General features: G+C 40.9%; 2 protein-coding genes across 2 annotated transcripts in view; one reads left to right on the top strand and one right to left on the bottom strand.

Moving 5' to 3' along the window:
* Nucleotides 1-870, bottom strand: part of sbf2 (SET binding factor 2) — a 185299-nt gene extending 184429 nt beyond the window's left edge. The window contains 1 exon segment of the mRNA XM_079496397.1: nucleotides 690-870. Within this exon segment, the coding sequence (XP_079352523.1) occupies nucleotides 690-744 (55 nt within the window). The 5' untranslated portion in view covers nucleotides 745-870.
* Nucleotides 871-4013: 3143 nt separating this feature from the next.
* adma (adrenomedullin a) lies at nucleotides 4014-6956 on the top strand. The gene is made up of 4 exons (XM_079497157.1): nucleotides 4014-4247; nucleotides 4897-4998; nucleotides 5141-5254; nucleotides 5597-6956. Exons 2-4 carry the CDS (start codon nucleotides 4904-4906, stop codon nucleotides 5901-5903), a joined length of 516 nt encoding a protein of 171 aa, XP_079353283.1. The 5' UTR covers nucleotides 4014-4247; nucleotides 4897-4903; the 3' UTR covers nucleotides 5904-6956.
* The last annotated feature ends 9013 nt before the right edge of the window (nucleotides 6957-15969 follow it).

Consider the following 15969-nt stretch of genomic DNA (forward strand, 5'->3'; position numbering starts at 1 on the left):
CTAAAAGTTCAACACTGACTGTCCCCGGCAAAAACAAATATAATCCAACAGATCGATGACACATATACGCCTACAGTTTGTAAAAATAGAACAGTAACAAACAGCAGGTCAGTTAACAAAAGCCAGACTCCCGGCGGTATGCTATGCTCGGAACTTCAAAAAAATAGAATAAGCATGAATGGGATCATGAAACGCGCGGACTACTAATGCTTGATCAGAAAAGAAGTTAGATGAACGCAGATATGATTAAAGATTGTTGACGTAATTAAAGGAACAGAATGCAGAGATGCAATGTTCATGCTCTCCTTGTAAAAGAGAACTTCAAGTCGTTATGAAACCACATCCCGACAACCAGGCAACAGAGGGAAAACTTGACAGGGATACAATCAACAGGATGTGACAGATTCTGATTGAATCCATGGAAGTTTCAAATGAACCCGATGGAATTATCAAAACAAACAAGTAAACTAAGGCGTTTGTGATCAGGTATGTGCTTGATCAGACAGCACGCATAGGGTGATATTCAGTTGAACAAAGTGTTTGTAATGTAATCTCCCATCGTAGCTTTGTGGCTAGGCTAGTCGAGCTAAAATATGACAACACCATCCCAACTGAACGGCCTGGATAAATCTCATCATTGGAGCTCAGAAACTGGAAGTCGTGAGCGTACGTTGCGCCAAGAAACTTACCAGATTTTTCCTGATCATATCCCACGACAACGAAATAATCAGCCAATCTAGCCATATTTGCAGTTTTTCCCGAGATTTACCAACACAATTCAGCATTTTTCTTTCTTCAAAAGCACAGCCATGTTTGACAGGAGCAGTGTGAGTGCGCCTGCGTGCAGGAGCCAGCGACATCCATGGGCGTGGGCCCCGGCGTCCACTTTACAAACACAAGACCATGGTCACTCTCTGAAATCTACTGTCTGTATGTATATCATACTTAATTATTAATAATTAATTACAATACTTTTTGTGGCAGTTAACCGAAGAATACACTGCTGGAATGCATTATTATTATTATTATTATTATTATTATTATTATTATTATTATTAGGCTATACTACACAAGATATGCAATTTCTTTAAATTTAAACATGACATGACATTTGCAGATGTTTTCCCCACCCAGCAAAATGAGAAATGATTAGGGCTGGCCAGTAGGATGGAATATCAATATCCTATCATGATATGAGATGACCATGATGAGACTATAGATAACGCCTGAGATTTTGGGTATTGTAATATCCTGATATGGATATGAGTGTTTCGTGGTTTCACTTGTTGAGACCTATATTTAAAATACATTGAAAAATGTTCTCAAATAGTTAAAATAGCCAGTTCAGCCGCATCACCCTTGAGAAATGAGCTTGTAGATATTGTTGAAAAAAAATAAAATGTATAGTCACAGTATCGATATCCCGGTATGTTATCAAAATATTGTCATATATTATTTTGTCCATATCACTCAGTCCCATGGGACATTATCATGTCTTGATGTGTTTGGGTGAGTGAGTGTCTGTGAACCCTATGTTACCTGTACACATACCATAGCTGTGACTGAGCCAGCGTGTGTCAGTCATCCTGTTGATATGCCTCTCATGGGGGCAAGCGGATGATTTCTATATAAGGAGCCAAAGAGCAACAGCAGTTTTCTGTTGTCACGAATTGCACAATCCCTTGTTCTCAGCTGAGAGTACAGGGATTACTCGTCTGCCAGAGGCAATTATCATTACAAAATGCTTACAAAATATTTGCTGTTTATGGCACATGTGTTTCACATTTTTATATATTTATGTCTCAACATGACATCATTTGAGCACAGAGGTTACTTATGATATAAATACATTCTGGATGTTTCTAATCAGAGTCCCTTGGGACAAAAGAAAGATTTATAGTACTGTATGAATTATAGTGCCATAGGTGCCATTCCGATGTTAAATGTTTGATTTTCAACATTTTAAATATAGTGCTAAAAAAATGCATTTCAGTTTTGATGAATAAAAAAAGCCTTACCGTTAAAAAAAAAAAAATGTTTATATTAAAACATAAAGGCAAAAATATGAAAGTACAATGGCAAAACATATGCATGCATTTTTAAGTAGACCAACTCATCATACACATCTCAAAAGCTTACACAGTAACATCCTCAGTGTGACTCGGAAAGTGTACAAATGGAACCAAATGGATGCTTACGGGTACATTTTGATTCCATTTGCACACATTAACACTGAGGATTTTTATTTTTTGCAGTGTACATTCCCAACCCCAGACATACACCCGATACGCTCTGGGTAATACACTTTGGGTCAGAATGCTTGGATGACCCGTACATGACTGTGGCAAACAAAAAGTTGTTATCCCCATGATGTGTTAATCCCGATGGCATCTTGTGTGCATATTTGCCCCCGAGGGCTTGTAATCAACATCTGCCTCATGACCCCCACTGACATCCACATTGTTTTGAGCATGCACACAATTGCCAGTAGGCTGCAGTGCAGTGTGAGACGTGTTGAAGCATGACTCCATCTGTATTGGCTTCAGCCTTTACGTATATACACACATTTGGACGCGAAGCCTTGTAAATTGACTCATGGTATGAAATTTGGGATGAAGTCAAATAAAGCGGGTGAGAGATATCCTCTCAGTCACAGAGGCAGACTGAATGGCTCCGTTGACCCATCATCACCTAGGAGCTTCCTGTGTATGCATTCCTGAGCCTTGAAGTGAACTCTTAATTAATTATTAGTAGAAAAGTATGAAAGAAATGCTTAAGCCAATATTATTGCTACTTCAAGGGTTATTGTTCAAGCCCCTATTCTGGGGTAAAATAAGTAATTATCTTGATTTATTAATATTATTATTATTTTAATAATTATATATATCCCTCACATTAATGGAATGATTGGATTGAGGTCAAATATTTGTCTTGATTACATAAATAAATATATAAAGTCAACCCTTAGGCATACCAGGACATACTGTAGGCTATAATTAACTTTATGTTTGGCCACATAATGTACAGTATCTCATGCTGATCTACCAGACTACCACCATAGTTTATTATCTGCCTTTACCTTGCAATACAAGGTGGATAGATGTGGAGACATTGCATACATTATATACACCTTACAGTATACCAAAATATACTGATTTAATGTTCAATTAATACATACAAAATGTGTACATATCAGTCTTTGATATATGTTTTGTGATAATTTGATTTCTAGTTATGTTCTACTTTAAAATAATACTCCTTTCCACAAAGGCTTGAGTAATGAAGCCGTCACGAAAAAGCGCTGTCCTTATATACGTACAGTATATGACAGGACTGGACTTGCTGATTTTGATTAACGTTGTTTTTTTCCAATAAATATTCCAGGTCAAGGTCAAGGTAAACTTTATTGTCCACAAGGGACATTTGTCTTGGGCTTTCACCCCAGCTAGCCTACAGCCACACATAAAACATCAATGACAAACAAAAATACATTACAGAGGGAGACACAACATTACACCATTGCACACATGATGTGGATAATCTAGCCTCACACAGTTACTGCTGTTTCAGAGCCTCGTTCAACATCTTAGTTGATGCTGGTACAAACGATTTTTTTAATCTGATGTACTTCTACTTTGGTTCTTTGTATCTTCTCCCAGAGGGCAGAAGTACAAACTTGCCATTTAAAACATGGGTAACATCACTTACACTTTTTTTAGCCTGTTTTAGTGTAGCTTGCTCATAAATAGACTGCAGAGAGGGGAGTTGTCTTATTAGCCTATAGATAGTAATAGAAATCAAAATGGGTTAATCTCAACTACAAGGTGCTGTCGAATGTTATGTTCAACTTCTGGCACAGAAAATAGGGAAAAACAACAGGCAAACGTGATATTTTAAGTACATTCAAGTGTCATTTTGATTAATTTACTGTATACATTTAAAACTGGTCAGTATACTTTTGATATTTTTATTCTGTAGCATTTTCTTTTGTTAGCAGAGGCAACAACACACAATAGTAACCATCTGAATGGGGTGGAGGAACAGGATGAGAGTGTATGTGTCAGTCAATGAGCCCCTCCTACCTCTTGTATAAAAGCTCCCGTCTGGTGTGTAGAGGCTATTAGCAGAGTGTCACAGCTGCCTTACAGCACCAGCAACCAATTTCAAGAAACCTGTGGAGTATTCTCTCATAGCGCAACGCCACGCCAGGAGCTTTCTCATTCACGTGAATTATCAAAGGATTCTAGGTATGTGAACTTTTCATTTGAAGATATTCTTGCTGTTTGTTGTGTTCCCCCAGGTGATGGCTTTATCCTCGCAGTTTTGAGGTCAGGGCTCAAGTGTATGGGCAAGGACAGGTTATCTCCCTTGTTATATAAGGAGTTCAGCTCTTACTGACTGTACAGCACCATGTGTGTGTATGTGTGTGTCAAGACTGCAGAAGTGAGATGTAGGCTACAGTATAGAAATATCTAGTATAGTATACAATATTGTATAAATCTTAGTGTCAAATTAGTTCATCAACTCTCCCATAATCCCATTTCCAGACTACTGAATTCATATTGCATTGCCTTTACCTAGGTTATATTGAGCTGACTCGTTGGTAGAGAGTGTCCTTTCTGCTAGTCTGGCCAGGGGCCTGAAGCATAGTTGTAAGTTTACTTAACCGAGCAAATCTGACCTCAGTTTGACTTTTTAAATAAATGAATGATAAGTGTATATAACTTGGCTTTTGGACTCTTGTGCAAGCTTGAGCCAGTTTGACTGGTATGGGCATCAACTTAGGCTTACATGCATGTAATAACAGTAGGCAGTTAAAAAGGGTTAGATATTAAAATATAATATATTATAAGTAAATAACTAACCAACCGTTCTTTTTTTCTACTCTCTCCACAGAATCAAAATGAAATTGATCCTCCAGTCTGTGCTCTATTGCTGTCTGCTGACCACAGTAGCACATTGTGTGGAACTTGAAATGAGCCCCCAGTTGAAAAGAAGGTGAGCTACAGTATTTGAAGAGACTTCATTCATTTGTTGAATGATTTAATGAAACCTCATTGCACACAGTGAACCATAACTGTAACAGTATGCTATGTTGATCTGCTCTGAACTAATGTCCTTCCCGCTTCTCTCCATGCAGGCTGAGCATGTGGATGCAGAGCAGATTGAGATGGGGTCTTAACAGAGTGTCTGCAGAGAATGCTCAATTCGTCAGACCAGAAGATGTCAAGGATTCCCTGATTCCCCATTCCAGGTAAAAGCCCACACCTGACAACTCTTTATAGAAATTATAATTTAAACTTTGCTTTCAACATGCCTTAAGCTGAAGGTAAATGAAAGTGGTCAAGTCAAGCATGGACTGTATTTATTTTTTGTCTGAGTTCATTCAACCACATGAACTCTAGCGTCCCTATTCTCGGCATGTCGCACTAAGTGAGAGTAGCATATTTACAAGCTTACAACCCATTGCAATGTTTTGTGAGCTTGTAAATGTCTTTTAATTTGAACATACAACAACGTTTGTATGGTTTACACTCTCAGGAACACATCACATGGATTCATGTTCCTAATGTCTTTCCTTCTTTTTGTCTTCCAGCACTGATATCAGTGTTCGAACCAAGAGATCTACAAAAAACTCAGTCAACCAGTCAAGAAGGCCGGGCTGTTCCCTGGGCACCTGCACCGTGCACGACTTGGCACATCGCCTCCACCAGCTCAACAACAAGCTCAAGATTGGAAGTGCCCCTATTGACAAGATCAGCCCACAGGGATACGGCCGGAGACGTCGTTCTCTTCCAGTGCGCAAAGTCACACTGAGGCTAGAGCAGGGCAGGCTGAGGCCTGTGTGGAGGAGCATGGACTCACGGATCCACAAGCTGGAAGCTCTCCTCAGACAGACATGAGCGGGACTTTGCAAGAGGCGATAGGAACAAAAGGGTGGGAGAAGCTCCGACCGAGTGTTGTCGCTGCTCTGTTCTAAGATTCTCCGAATGCCTCAGACTCCTGCCAAGTGTTCTCCAGCACATTTCGTCCAGGCATGAGGACTGAGTCAGAGAAAGATTAGCTGCACCGTATCTCTGGAAGCTGGACTATGTGGCTCAGTGATGTTTAGTGTGCAAACAACTACAGCTGGTCTACAGACACTGGATGGCACAGCATGAAGCAACAGAATGAACAGATGCTGCTCTAATGGCTTGGCAGGGGGAAAGGAACACTGCTAATACTTGGCACAGTGGAGACCCCCACTGGGCGAAAGAGGGGGGAACTCTCTTCTAACAAACTGGGACTTAACACACCTCTTCCTCAAGGCTGGGACTTTGATAAGTTCTATCCTCTAAAGGATTGTACTACCATATATTCCATCAAACCATCGATACTGCACTTTTCCTTTTGGACTTAAAGTCAAATAAATCATCAGGAAATCTTAATCAAAATGCCAAATAGAGGAGATATAATACTCCAGAGCTATATGAAGCTTCAGTCTAAATCATGTTGTTTTGGACACTGTATAAGGGAAAATGCCTTAGATTCTGTGAGATGTGCCAGTCCACAATGGATTGAAATATACTTGAAAATGTTATTGTTTGTATAAACACATGTGCAATCTATATTTGTATGTTTTTTTATTACAAGTGTGTATTTGTATATGCGTATGTATATATATATTTGTATATATGTTAAAATATGTGGAATTTCTTTATTTAAATATTATATAGAGGTTACATTAAAATGCTTATGCAGATAGAACTATTTTTGTACAGGAAGAAATATATAAGGGCATTGTAGTTATTTGTAATTTCTACTATTCTTTTGCAAACTGTGGTAATATGATATCTGTTTTATAGGTATGTTATATAATATATTTGTAAATGTGGTCTATTTTATTTGTGTCAAGGCAATACACATTGTCATACAATAAACATTTTTGTCATACAATAAACATTTTGCATACAAAAGCTGAACCTTGTCCATACCTCTTTTGTCCCTGGTTCTGGTAAAGTGAAACCGTACAGGTAGACCCGTTAGGTGTATAATCTTATACTTTGTCTTACGACTTTGGTCTCATTAGAACCATCCCTCCTCTCATCTCCACTGTCGTCTTGACGTCTTGTGATGCCCCCTAAGGGCAGATAGGGTGCCAGGCGCATTCCTGCTTGGTTCAGCGCATAGCGGTATTTGTTTGGCTCGTACCACACCACAGTGCAATCTTAGAACCACGGCAGGATAGGGTTTAGCTCTCTGTACTCTCAATCGGTGGTTCGCACATGAGGATGATGTGCGGGGGGTTCCTGTCTCACATTCCTAGAGGCACACAGAGCTCATCATAAAAACTGACCCAGTAAAGCACTGATTCTAATGTCTGAAATCAGGCTGACCCCAGCGACCAGACAACAGTTGACATTCCTGGATAGTAAGAAGACATTATTGGGCCAAACACATAAATAATAAAGATGGTAACTTTTTGGTCTATTTTATTCATGCCATCCGCCGTTGTTTGTTTGATATGTAACGCTTATTTTACCAGGAAAGTCCCATTAGATTACAATCTCTTTTACAAGAGACGGACATACATTGGCATATTACAGCTATTAACATCGTTACAACACAACATCATAACTCACAGAAGAAAAGGAATAATCAAGGTAAAAAAGTACATGTTGAAATATACAGTAGAGATGGAGCACATTCAGGAGGGTGCACACATATCAGCTTAAAGTAGGCCGAGTCACTTGCAAGCAATACCATGAAATCCTTCAATTTAGTTGCAAATACTAGCTCATATCAAGCTGTTATTATCAGTGTCTCTTTGATGCAGCGCTCACATATAACTTCATAACTCTTCATCATAACTTGCTATCAATGAATAACGGTGAACCAAAAAAGCAGCCTGCATATAGTGCAGAAGTTCTCAAAGTGGGGTCCGAGGACCCCCAGGGGTCCTTGAGGGGGTCCCAGTTAATCTCTACAAGCTGATCTACGAGCTCACAATGTGTCACATCGCGGTGCGTTGTTGTTGTCAGCTATTTTAAAAGAAAATCTGACACATTTTGAGATATTCTGAAACATTTCAACAACACATCTTCAATAGGGTAGCTGGCACAATAGAGGGTATGCGCGTGACATCATCACCAAACCAGGAAGTTATGCAGGAATGCCTACTGAGTGGCAAAAAACTACTTTCTGGCCTCAACAGCCCATACATCCACACAGAAAAGTCCTATCTGATTGCATTAAACGACATTAAACAATGTTAAACTCACTTGGCATGTTGCTTTGCCACTCGATTTGCCACTCGATGGGCCATTCACTTTAAGCATGCGCATACTCTCTATATGTTCTTATGGGGGTCCGCCAACAAATGCATAATAATGTTTTTGACATGAAAATGTTTGAAAACCCTGCCCTGGCATAGTGGATCCATCATATCCCTCCTTTAAGAAATACAGCCCTTTGAGCACACATAAATTAGCCACTTTAATAATCAGGGATGGGCCGTGTCTATAGTATTATAGACACTATAACTATTATCTTCTTCAGGAATGAAGAAGATCCCAGTGATCGAAACGTTGAAAACGTGGAGCTGAGTTTTCCCTTACCATTGTTGCGGACTCTATTTCTTTCTCCATTTGCCCAGCACCTGGGCTAGAGTGGATGTGCGTGCCCTATTACCTATGTCTAGAGTATTATAACAGCACCTGGGCTAGAGTGGATGTGCGTGCTCTATTACCTATGTCTAGAGTATTATAACAGCACCTGGGCTAGAGTGGATGAGCATGCTCTATTACCTATGTCTAGAGTATTATAACAGCACCTGGGCTAGAGTGGATGTGCATGCTCTATTACCCATGTCTAGAGTATTATAACAGCACCTGGGCTAGAGTGGATGTGCATGCTCTATTACCTATGTCTAGAGTATTATAACAGCACCTGGGCTAGAGTGGATGTGCATGCTCTATTATCTATGTCTAGAGTATTATAACAGCACCTGGGCTAGAGTGGATGTGCATGCTCTATTACCTATGTCTAGAGTATTATAACAGCAAATTATTCACACAGTTTATTCCTTTATTGATTATTCATACAGTTACTGTATGAGGGGAGAGATTGGAACAACGATGTATTATACTGTCTATTATATGGACTATATTGCCATCTAGTGAGACCTGATGGGTAAAAACAGCACATTTTGGGGCTGTGATTTGCTGTGGCCTACACTGTGACTGGTTAGCCTGCCCTGGAGGTATCCGAGTTCCCAGAAGTTTTATTTCTCGCCACTAGGGGGGGTGAGAAAAGCCTGGAGGTATCCATTCAGTGAAATCCCTGCTTTTCAGCCATGATATTATATTATAGTATAGGAACTAGTCCCTGCAAGAAAGAAAGAAAGAAAGAAAGAGAAAGGTATAATTATTTTATATTTAATTCAAAATGTAAATTTCTACCACATTTAATGTTGTTGGAGGAAAGAAAACTTAAGAATTTGACTTGACTGATTGTTATTGGTGTTGATCAAAACTGCCAAATTATATTATTATATGCAGGTTACCACTGACTAGGCCTAGGGTTATGGTTAGTTCAGTTGGGTTAGGGTTCAGTAGGGTTCAGTCAGTTACCACTGACTAGGCCTTAGGGTTAGGGTTAGTTCAGTTGGGTTAGGGTTCAGTAGGGTTCAGTCAGTTACCAGTGACTAGGCCTTAGGGTTAGGGTTAGTTCAGTTGGGTTAGGGTTCAGTAGGGTTAGGGTTAGTTCAGTTGGGTTAGGGTTCAGTAGGGTTCAGTCAGTTACCACTGACTAGGCCTTATAGGGTTAGGGTTAGTTCAGTTGGGTTAGGGTTCAGTAGGGTTCAGTCAGTTACCAGTGACTAGGCCTTAGGGTTAGGGTTAGTTCAGTTGGGTTAGGGTTCAGTAGGGTTCAGTCAGTTACCACTGACTAGGGCAGTTAGGGTTAGTTCAGTTGGGTTAGGGTTCAGTCAGTTACCAGTGACTAGGGCAGTTAGGGTTAGGGTTAGTTCAGTTGGGTTAGGGTTCAGTAGGGTTCAGTCAGTGACTAGGGCAGTTAGGGTTAGTTCAGTTGGGTTAGGGTTCAGTAGGGTTCAGTCAGTTACCACTGACTAGGCCTTAGGGTTAGGGTTAGTTCAGTTGGGCTAGGGTTCAGTAGGGTTAGGGTTAGTTCAGTTGGGTCAGGGTTCAGTATAGGGTTCAGTCAGTTACCACTGACTAGGCCTTAGGGTTAGGGTTAGTTCAGTTGGGTTAGGGTTCAGTAGGGTTAGGGTTAGTTCAGTTGGGTCAGGGTTCAGTAGGGTTCAGTCAGTTACCACTGACTAGGCCGTTTTGTTCTCATTCCCAACATACTCTTGTGTCTTTAACAATAAACCTTAAACTCCCCACAAACCCATCATCAAATGCATCAAAGTTCATGCAAATAACATGTAAAGCTGTGAATTGCCCTATTTCTCTCAAAATAGTTAAAATATATATAGCTATACCTTCCTACAGTAACTATTGGTCATAATGTTTAATGGCACTGTGGAACAAGTTATTGTACAATGGAACAACTTAGCACTGTATTGTCATCCAATGTTTGGACTTTTATAGATTGTATTTCTCAAATTATATTTTCAGACTCTGGAAATGTCTCAATAATGGAAAAACCTGCTGCACAATCCCATCAAGAAATTAATTATATGGGGCTCACTTACTATAACATAACTAGTGTCATTTAACATTTGACCAATGCAGATATGCCATCTAGTGGTTATTTAAAAACATCATATCAGAATCAGAATACATTTTATTGTCGTACCACATGCACGATTACAGGGATAAATAAGGTTAAATTATGTTTTGTGTAAGCTCTCAACATTGCATTTAAGGGTTAGCATAGGAATTGAGTCAAGGGTTGGATTGGGGGTAAGTCCCTGCGACATACTAGCGTCATGTCCAGGGGGTGTACTTGTACATCAAGCTGCCTCACGCTACAGAAACAGGAGATAGGCTCCTGCCCTATGGGCCTCATGGCTCGGCAAGGCTACTTACTTACTTATAGGAAGTGATAAAGAGAAAACGGAACACAAAACTCAGAACAGATCAAATAATAGGAAGTCAAATCAGTCCAATATACAGAAGGTACATGACAAAGAAAAGTAGCAATGGTTAAATGGCACTACAGAAGAAACACAGGTGGAAAACATATCCAGAAAATAGCAACAGGTGTATAAAATCTGTTTCATGTGCATGGTTAAAGTGACAAATGATAAATAAATGAAAAACAGAGTCGGGTATACAAATCACATCCAATAGCAGCAGGTATAAAATCACCTTTCATGTGCATGGTTAAAGAGAAAAAAAATAGCAATATAAAGCAGCAGGTATTGAGTCACCATCTCTTGTGCATGATTTCAAGTATAAGTATCAAGTATAATGTATAGAATAGACAATAATGTCAGTGCTGCAGAAGATAGTACAGACATAGGGCGGCTGTGGCTCAGGAGGTAGAGCAGGTCATCCAATGATCCATGGGTCGGCGGTTCGAATCCCGGCTCCTCCTGTCTACATGTCGAAGTGTCCTTGGGCAAGACACTGAACCCCAAATTGCTCCCGATGTGCTGGTTGGTACCTTGCATGGCTTCCGCCGCAATCGGTGTATGAGTGTGTGTGTGAATGGGTGAATGTAATGCACAATCTATGTAAAGCGCCTTGGATAAAGGCGCTATATAAATGCACCATTTACCATTTACCATTTACATACACACCTGATGCTGCATCAGTGATGCATGTCTAAGGGATGTTGTATAACACTGTGTGATAATGCATAGGGGGGGGGGGGGGGGATTACAGCACAATAACGGTTCACCATTTGTTTACATGGTAAGAACATTCTATGAATGGAGTGAATGGATAAAGCATTGACCAAGTCAGTATGTGTGTCTGTCAGTAAGTAGATCAGCTGCTGACGTACAGTAGTAATACACTCTACTGTATACCATGAACACTGTAGGTCAACCATCAAGCACTCTACTGTACCATGAACACTGTAGGTCAGGGGTGCCCAAAAGGTAGATTGTGATCTACCAGTAGATCACAAAGGCTGTGCAGGTAGATCACATGACATGTCCTTAAAACATATATAATTTAAATAAAATAATAATTTGGCATCTGACACTTGAATTAAGGTGACTTGATTGATAAAAATAATTGCTTGTTAACCTACAATGGAATAATTTGCGCCAAAAACAATTGCATCAACCCCCTTTATTTCCCATTCCAAGTGTATTTGTCATATTATGTAACGCCAGCGCCGCTATTCCAAAGCCCCCTCAGGTACATTTTTAAACTATTTTCAGCAATGGGATAATACTTTTTTCGGTGGGTAGATCGTGTTGAGCTGGTCATTTTGAAAGTAGCTCTCAAGTCAAAAAGGTCTGGGCACCCCTGCTGTAGGTCAACCATCAAGCACTCTACTGTACCATGAACACTGTAGGTCAACCATCAAGCACTCTACTGTACCATGAACACTGTAGGTCAACCATCAAGCACTCTACTGTACCATGAACACTGTAGGTCAACCATCAAACACTCTACTGTACCATGAACACTGTAGGTCAACCATCAAGCACTCTACTGTATACCATGAACACTGTAGGTCAACCATCAAGCACTCTACTGTACCATGAACACTGTAGGTCAACCATCAAGCACTCTACTGTACCATGAACACTGTAGGTCAACCATCAAGCACTCTACTGTACCATGAACACTGTAGGTCAACCATCAAGCACTCTACTGTACCATGAACACTGTAGGTCAACCATCAAGCACTCTACTGTACCATGAACACTGTAGGTCAACCATCAAGCACTCTACTGTACCATGAACACTGTAGGTCAACCATCAAGCACTCTACTGTACCATGAACACTGTAGGTCAACCATCAAGCACTCTACTGTACCATGAACACTGTAGGTCAACCATCAAGCACTCTACTGTACCATGAACACTGTAGGTCAACCAGGGGGGGAGGGGAGGAGAGGAGAGGAGAGGAGAGGAGAGGAGAGGAGAGGAGAGGAGAGGAGAGGAGAGGAGAGGAGAGGAGAGGAGAGGAGAGGAGAAAAACAACTGGTCATACTCTGGGTGTTTCCTACCTAATTACAAGAGTGGCAAACACACAGATACGAGTCTGCGAGGATAACCTGAGCTGCGAGGATTATCTTTGTAATCTCACACACACAGGCTAAACGAACCACTGTGCTGCCCCATGTTGCATATATGGCCCTCGCAGCAAATCTAGATCCTCATTTGAGGATCTATAACTAAAAATCACACAAGTGAAATGAGTGGTGTAAGGTATTATATAGACTGATCAGCTGTGGTCTGACGTAATGTCTGACGTAATGAAATCACACCCGTGTGAACTGGGTGACCATAGCAACCATGCTAATTTTTTGGTACGAACAGACACGTAAACTAACAAAGCTGAAATCACACCCGTGTGAACTGGGTGACCATAGCAACCATGCTAATTTGTTTTGGTACGGACAGACACGTAAACTAACAAAGCCAGTTGTAGGAGTGGTTTACACCACTCAAAAATACATCGCATGGATGCACCTGAGACGTATCCTCAGTTATGTATCCTGAGGTCAACGGGGTTTCGGGTCTACCAACATCATACCCCTCACTCAGGTGACCCAGCCGGGGTTGATCAAATCCCGATTTACGTCCCAGTATAGCTATCCTCGATCAGTCCATCAGGGAATGAGCAAGGCCACACAATCCGTTGCTCCGGAACTACTCTGCCAGGACTGGGAGAACCAGATTCTGGCGCGTGGAAGGACTCTTATAGGCTCTGTGGGTTGACTCCTGTCCGGGCCCCTCCTACGTCTCACCAGGTCCACTCCTGCTCTCACCAGGCCCAGGACCTGTGCGTTGCACCAGACTCCCAGCACCAGGCACTTCATTCAGGAGTTGGTGGATTATAATGGCCCTCCTAAAGGCCTCACCGAGGTTTGTTCATTCTTGTCTGAGTGTTTTGATTACATTTGTTATGCCGTTGCAATTAAACCCACATAAGGATGAATGCAGTTTTGGGTAATAGTTCCCTGTTTGGAGTGCCTGGTGGTTCAGTGACTTTAATGTGCACATTAATAATAATAATAATAATAATATTGTAAGAGCCATTATGACCTAATGTTTTGCTGATTGACAGTGTCACTGCAGCTTGGTCAGTGTCTGGGCCAGCCCAGGTATTTAACCAGGCTGCTAATCAGGCACAGGTGTTGCCAGTGGCAGACGGCAGAGGCTAACAGTTTTCTATTGTGTTCAGGAGGGCTGGTCCCCTGTGTTTGTTACTGTTTATTTCGTATTATTGTATCTGTATGTTGTATAGGAAAATGACTGCAGAGAATAAAGCAAAGTTAAATTCAACGGACATGTTTTGGAGAACAGTTTGTACTGGCACACGTAAGAACTTCCACCTGGCCGTCGGCAACCAGTAGTGCCATTAAGTATAGGACTTTAGGCACTACAATAATAATAATAATAGGTTTGAATCCGACTCATGTGTCCTCTCACTCTGCCCTTTATTTTATAATAAATTAATAAATAAAAAGTTCTCTAAACACAAGAGCAACCTCATATCATTCTTGGTATGAATTGCCTCATCATGCACTGCTGACCAACAAGAATGGATTGTGGGAAGGAGCAGCAATGTCTACCCTCACCCTGCACATGCACTGTATAAGTGGCTCTGGATAAGAGTATCTGCTAAATGCCTAATCTGTAATGAGAGAACTAAGGAGCAGCACTCATTTGACACTGATGTTTTACATGTGTTTGGAACAATTCCACTGCCAGTAGGGTGACCAGATCCAAACTGTTCATTTGAGGGACAGAAGTATCGCTTGTGTGGGACAAGTGATATCACTTGTCCCACACAAGCGATACTGGAGTACCGGCTTAGCAACTTACTACTTGAGTTGCTATTAAATGCCTTGATGTCATATTCGACCATAGGCCTATTGACTATCATTTCTAAACTCCTCTGGTGTCTCACATTTTGTTTTAAAATCTTTTTTTTTTTTTTTTAATGCTATTTTAACAGGCTTAAAAACACGTACATCTTGCAGGAAGAGACAATGAGAGAGCTTTACAACAGAAGTCCAACTATTAGGGGACTAACTATTAGGGCATTTGAACACTGATACAATTACCTGTCAGTCACAATGTGGGACAGGGTCTCAATTTGTGGGACACCTGAAAAGTCTTGGAAATGAGGGACTGTCCCACGCAAAGAGGGACATCTGGTCACCCTAACTGCCAGCAATGTGAAAGGACTGGAGCTTACAATACCATTTAGCAAATGATTAGGCACTGATGGACGATGGCAAACAGATTGCGTTGATGTGTAACTTCCATCAGGAGAAAGCTTGCAGCTGCAGTGCTTGTGCTAAGCTGTGGCAACGAGGGAGTTAAGGATGAAGGGATGTGCACTGCAGAGCAGTGTGAGTGTGATACCGTATCATATATTCTGACCATAACAACAGCAGAGCATGACTGAGGTGGTTCTCTGAAGGAACTTCTACACAGTGCATGTACAGACCGGTACAAACAGAAGAGGTGAGTTCATCTGCTGCCATGCAGATTTGGATTGATTTATATTTGGCCTTGTGTCTTCAATATCCAGTGTCGTCTTGTGTTGACGCAAGAGGATAACTGACGCTTTTGCGATATTAATGAAATGTTATTACGATCATGAATCATAACTGATTCATGCATATCCAATTCCTAACCTATCCGGACCGTCAATGTAACAGGGTTGGGGGGGGGGGGGGGGGGGGGGGGGGTCACTTTAGGACAGTGATAGAAAAATTGTGTAGAAATACGGTCCCCAATCTAGAAATATTCAGATACAATTAAAAGTCCTGTATTCAAAATGTTGCATCAGTAAAATAACTGTCATGAAAATATATTGGTA

The sequence above is a fragment of the Electrona antarctica genome (assembly GCF_951216825.1).
Source record: "Electrona antarctica genome assembly, chromosome: 3".
In the NCBI taxonomy this organism is placed as follows: domain Eukaryota; kingdom Metazoa; phylum Chordata; class Actinopteri; order Myctophiformes; family Myctophidae; genus Electrona; species Electrona antarctica.

Bases quoted from the DNA above. Each gene is read 5' to 3' on its own strand.
- adma (XM_079497157.1), top strand. From the start codon at position 4,904: ATGAAATTGATCCTCCAGTCTGTGCTCTATTGCTGTCTGCTGACCACA. The intron at 4,999-5,140 runs GTGAGCTACAGT...CTCTCCATGCAG, and splicing joins AGCCCCCAGTTGAAAAGAAG to GCTGAGCATGTGGATGCAGA. The intron at 5,255-5,596 runs GTAAAAGCCCAC...TTTGTCTTCCAG, and splicing joins TCCCTGATTCCCCATTCCAG to CACTGATATCAGTGTTCGAA.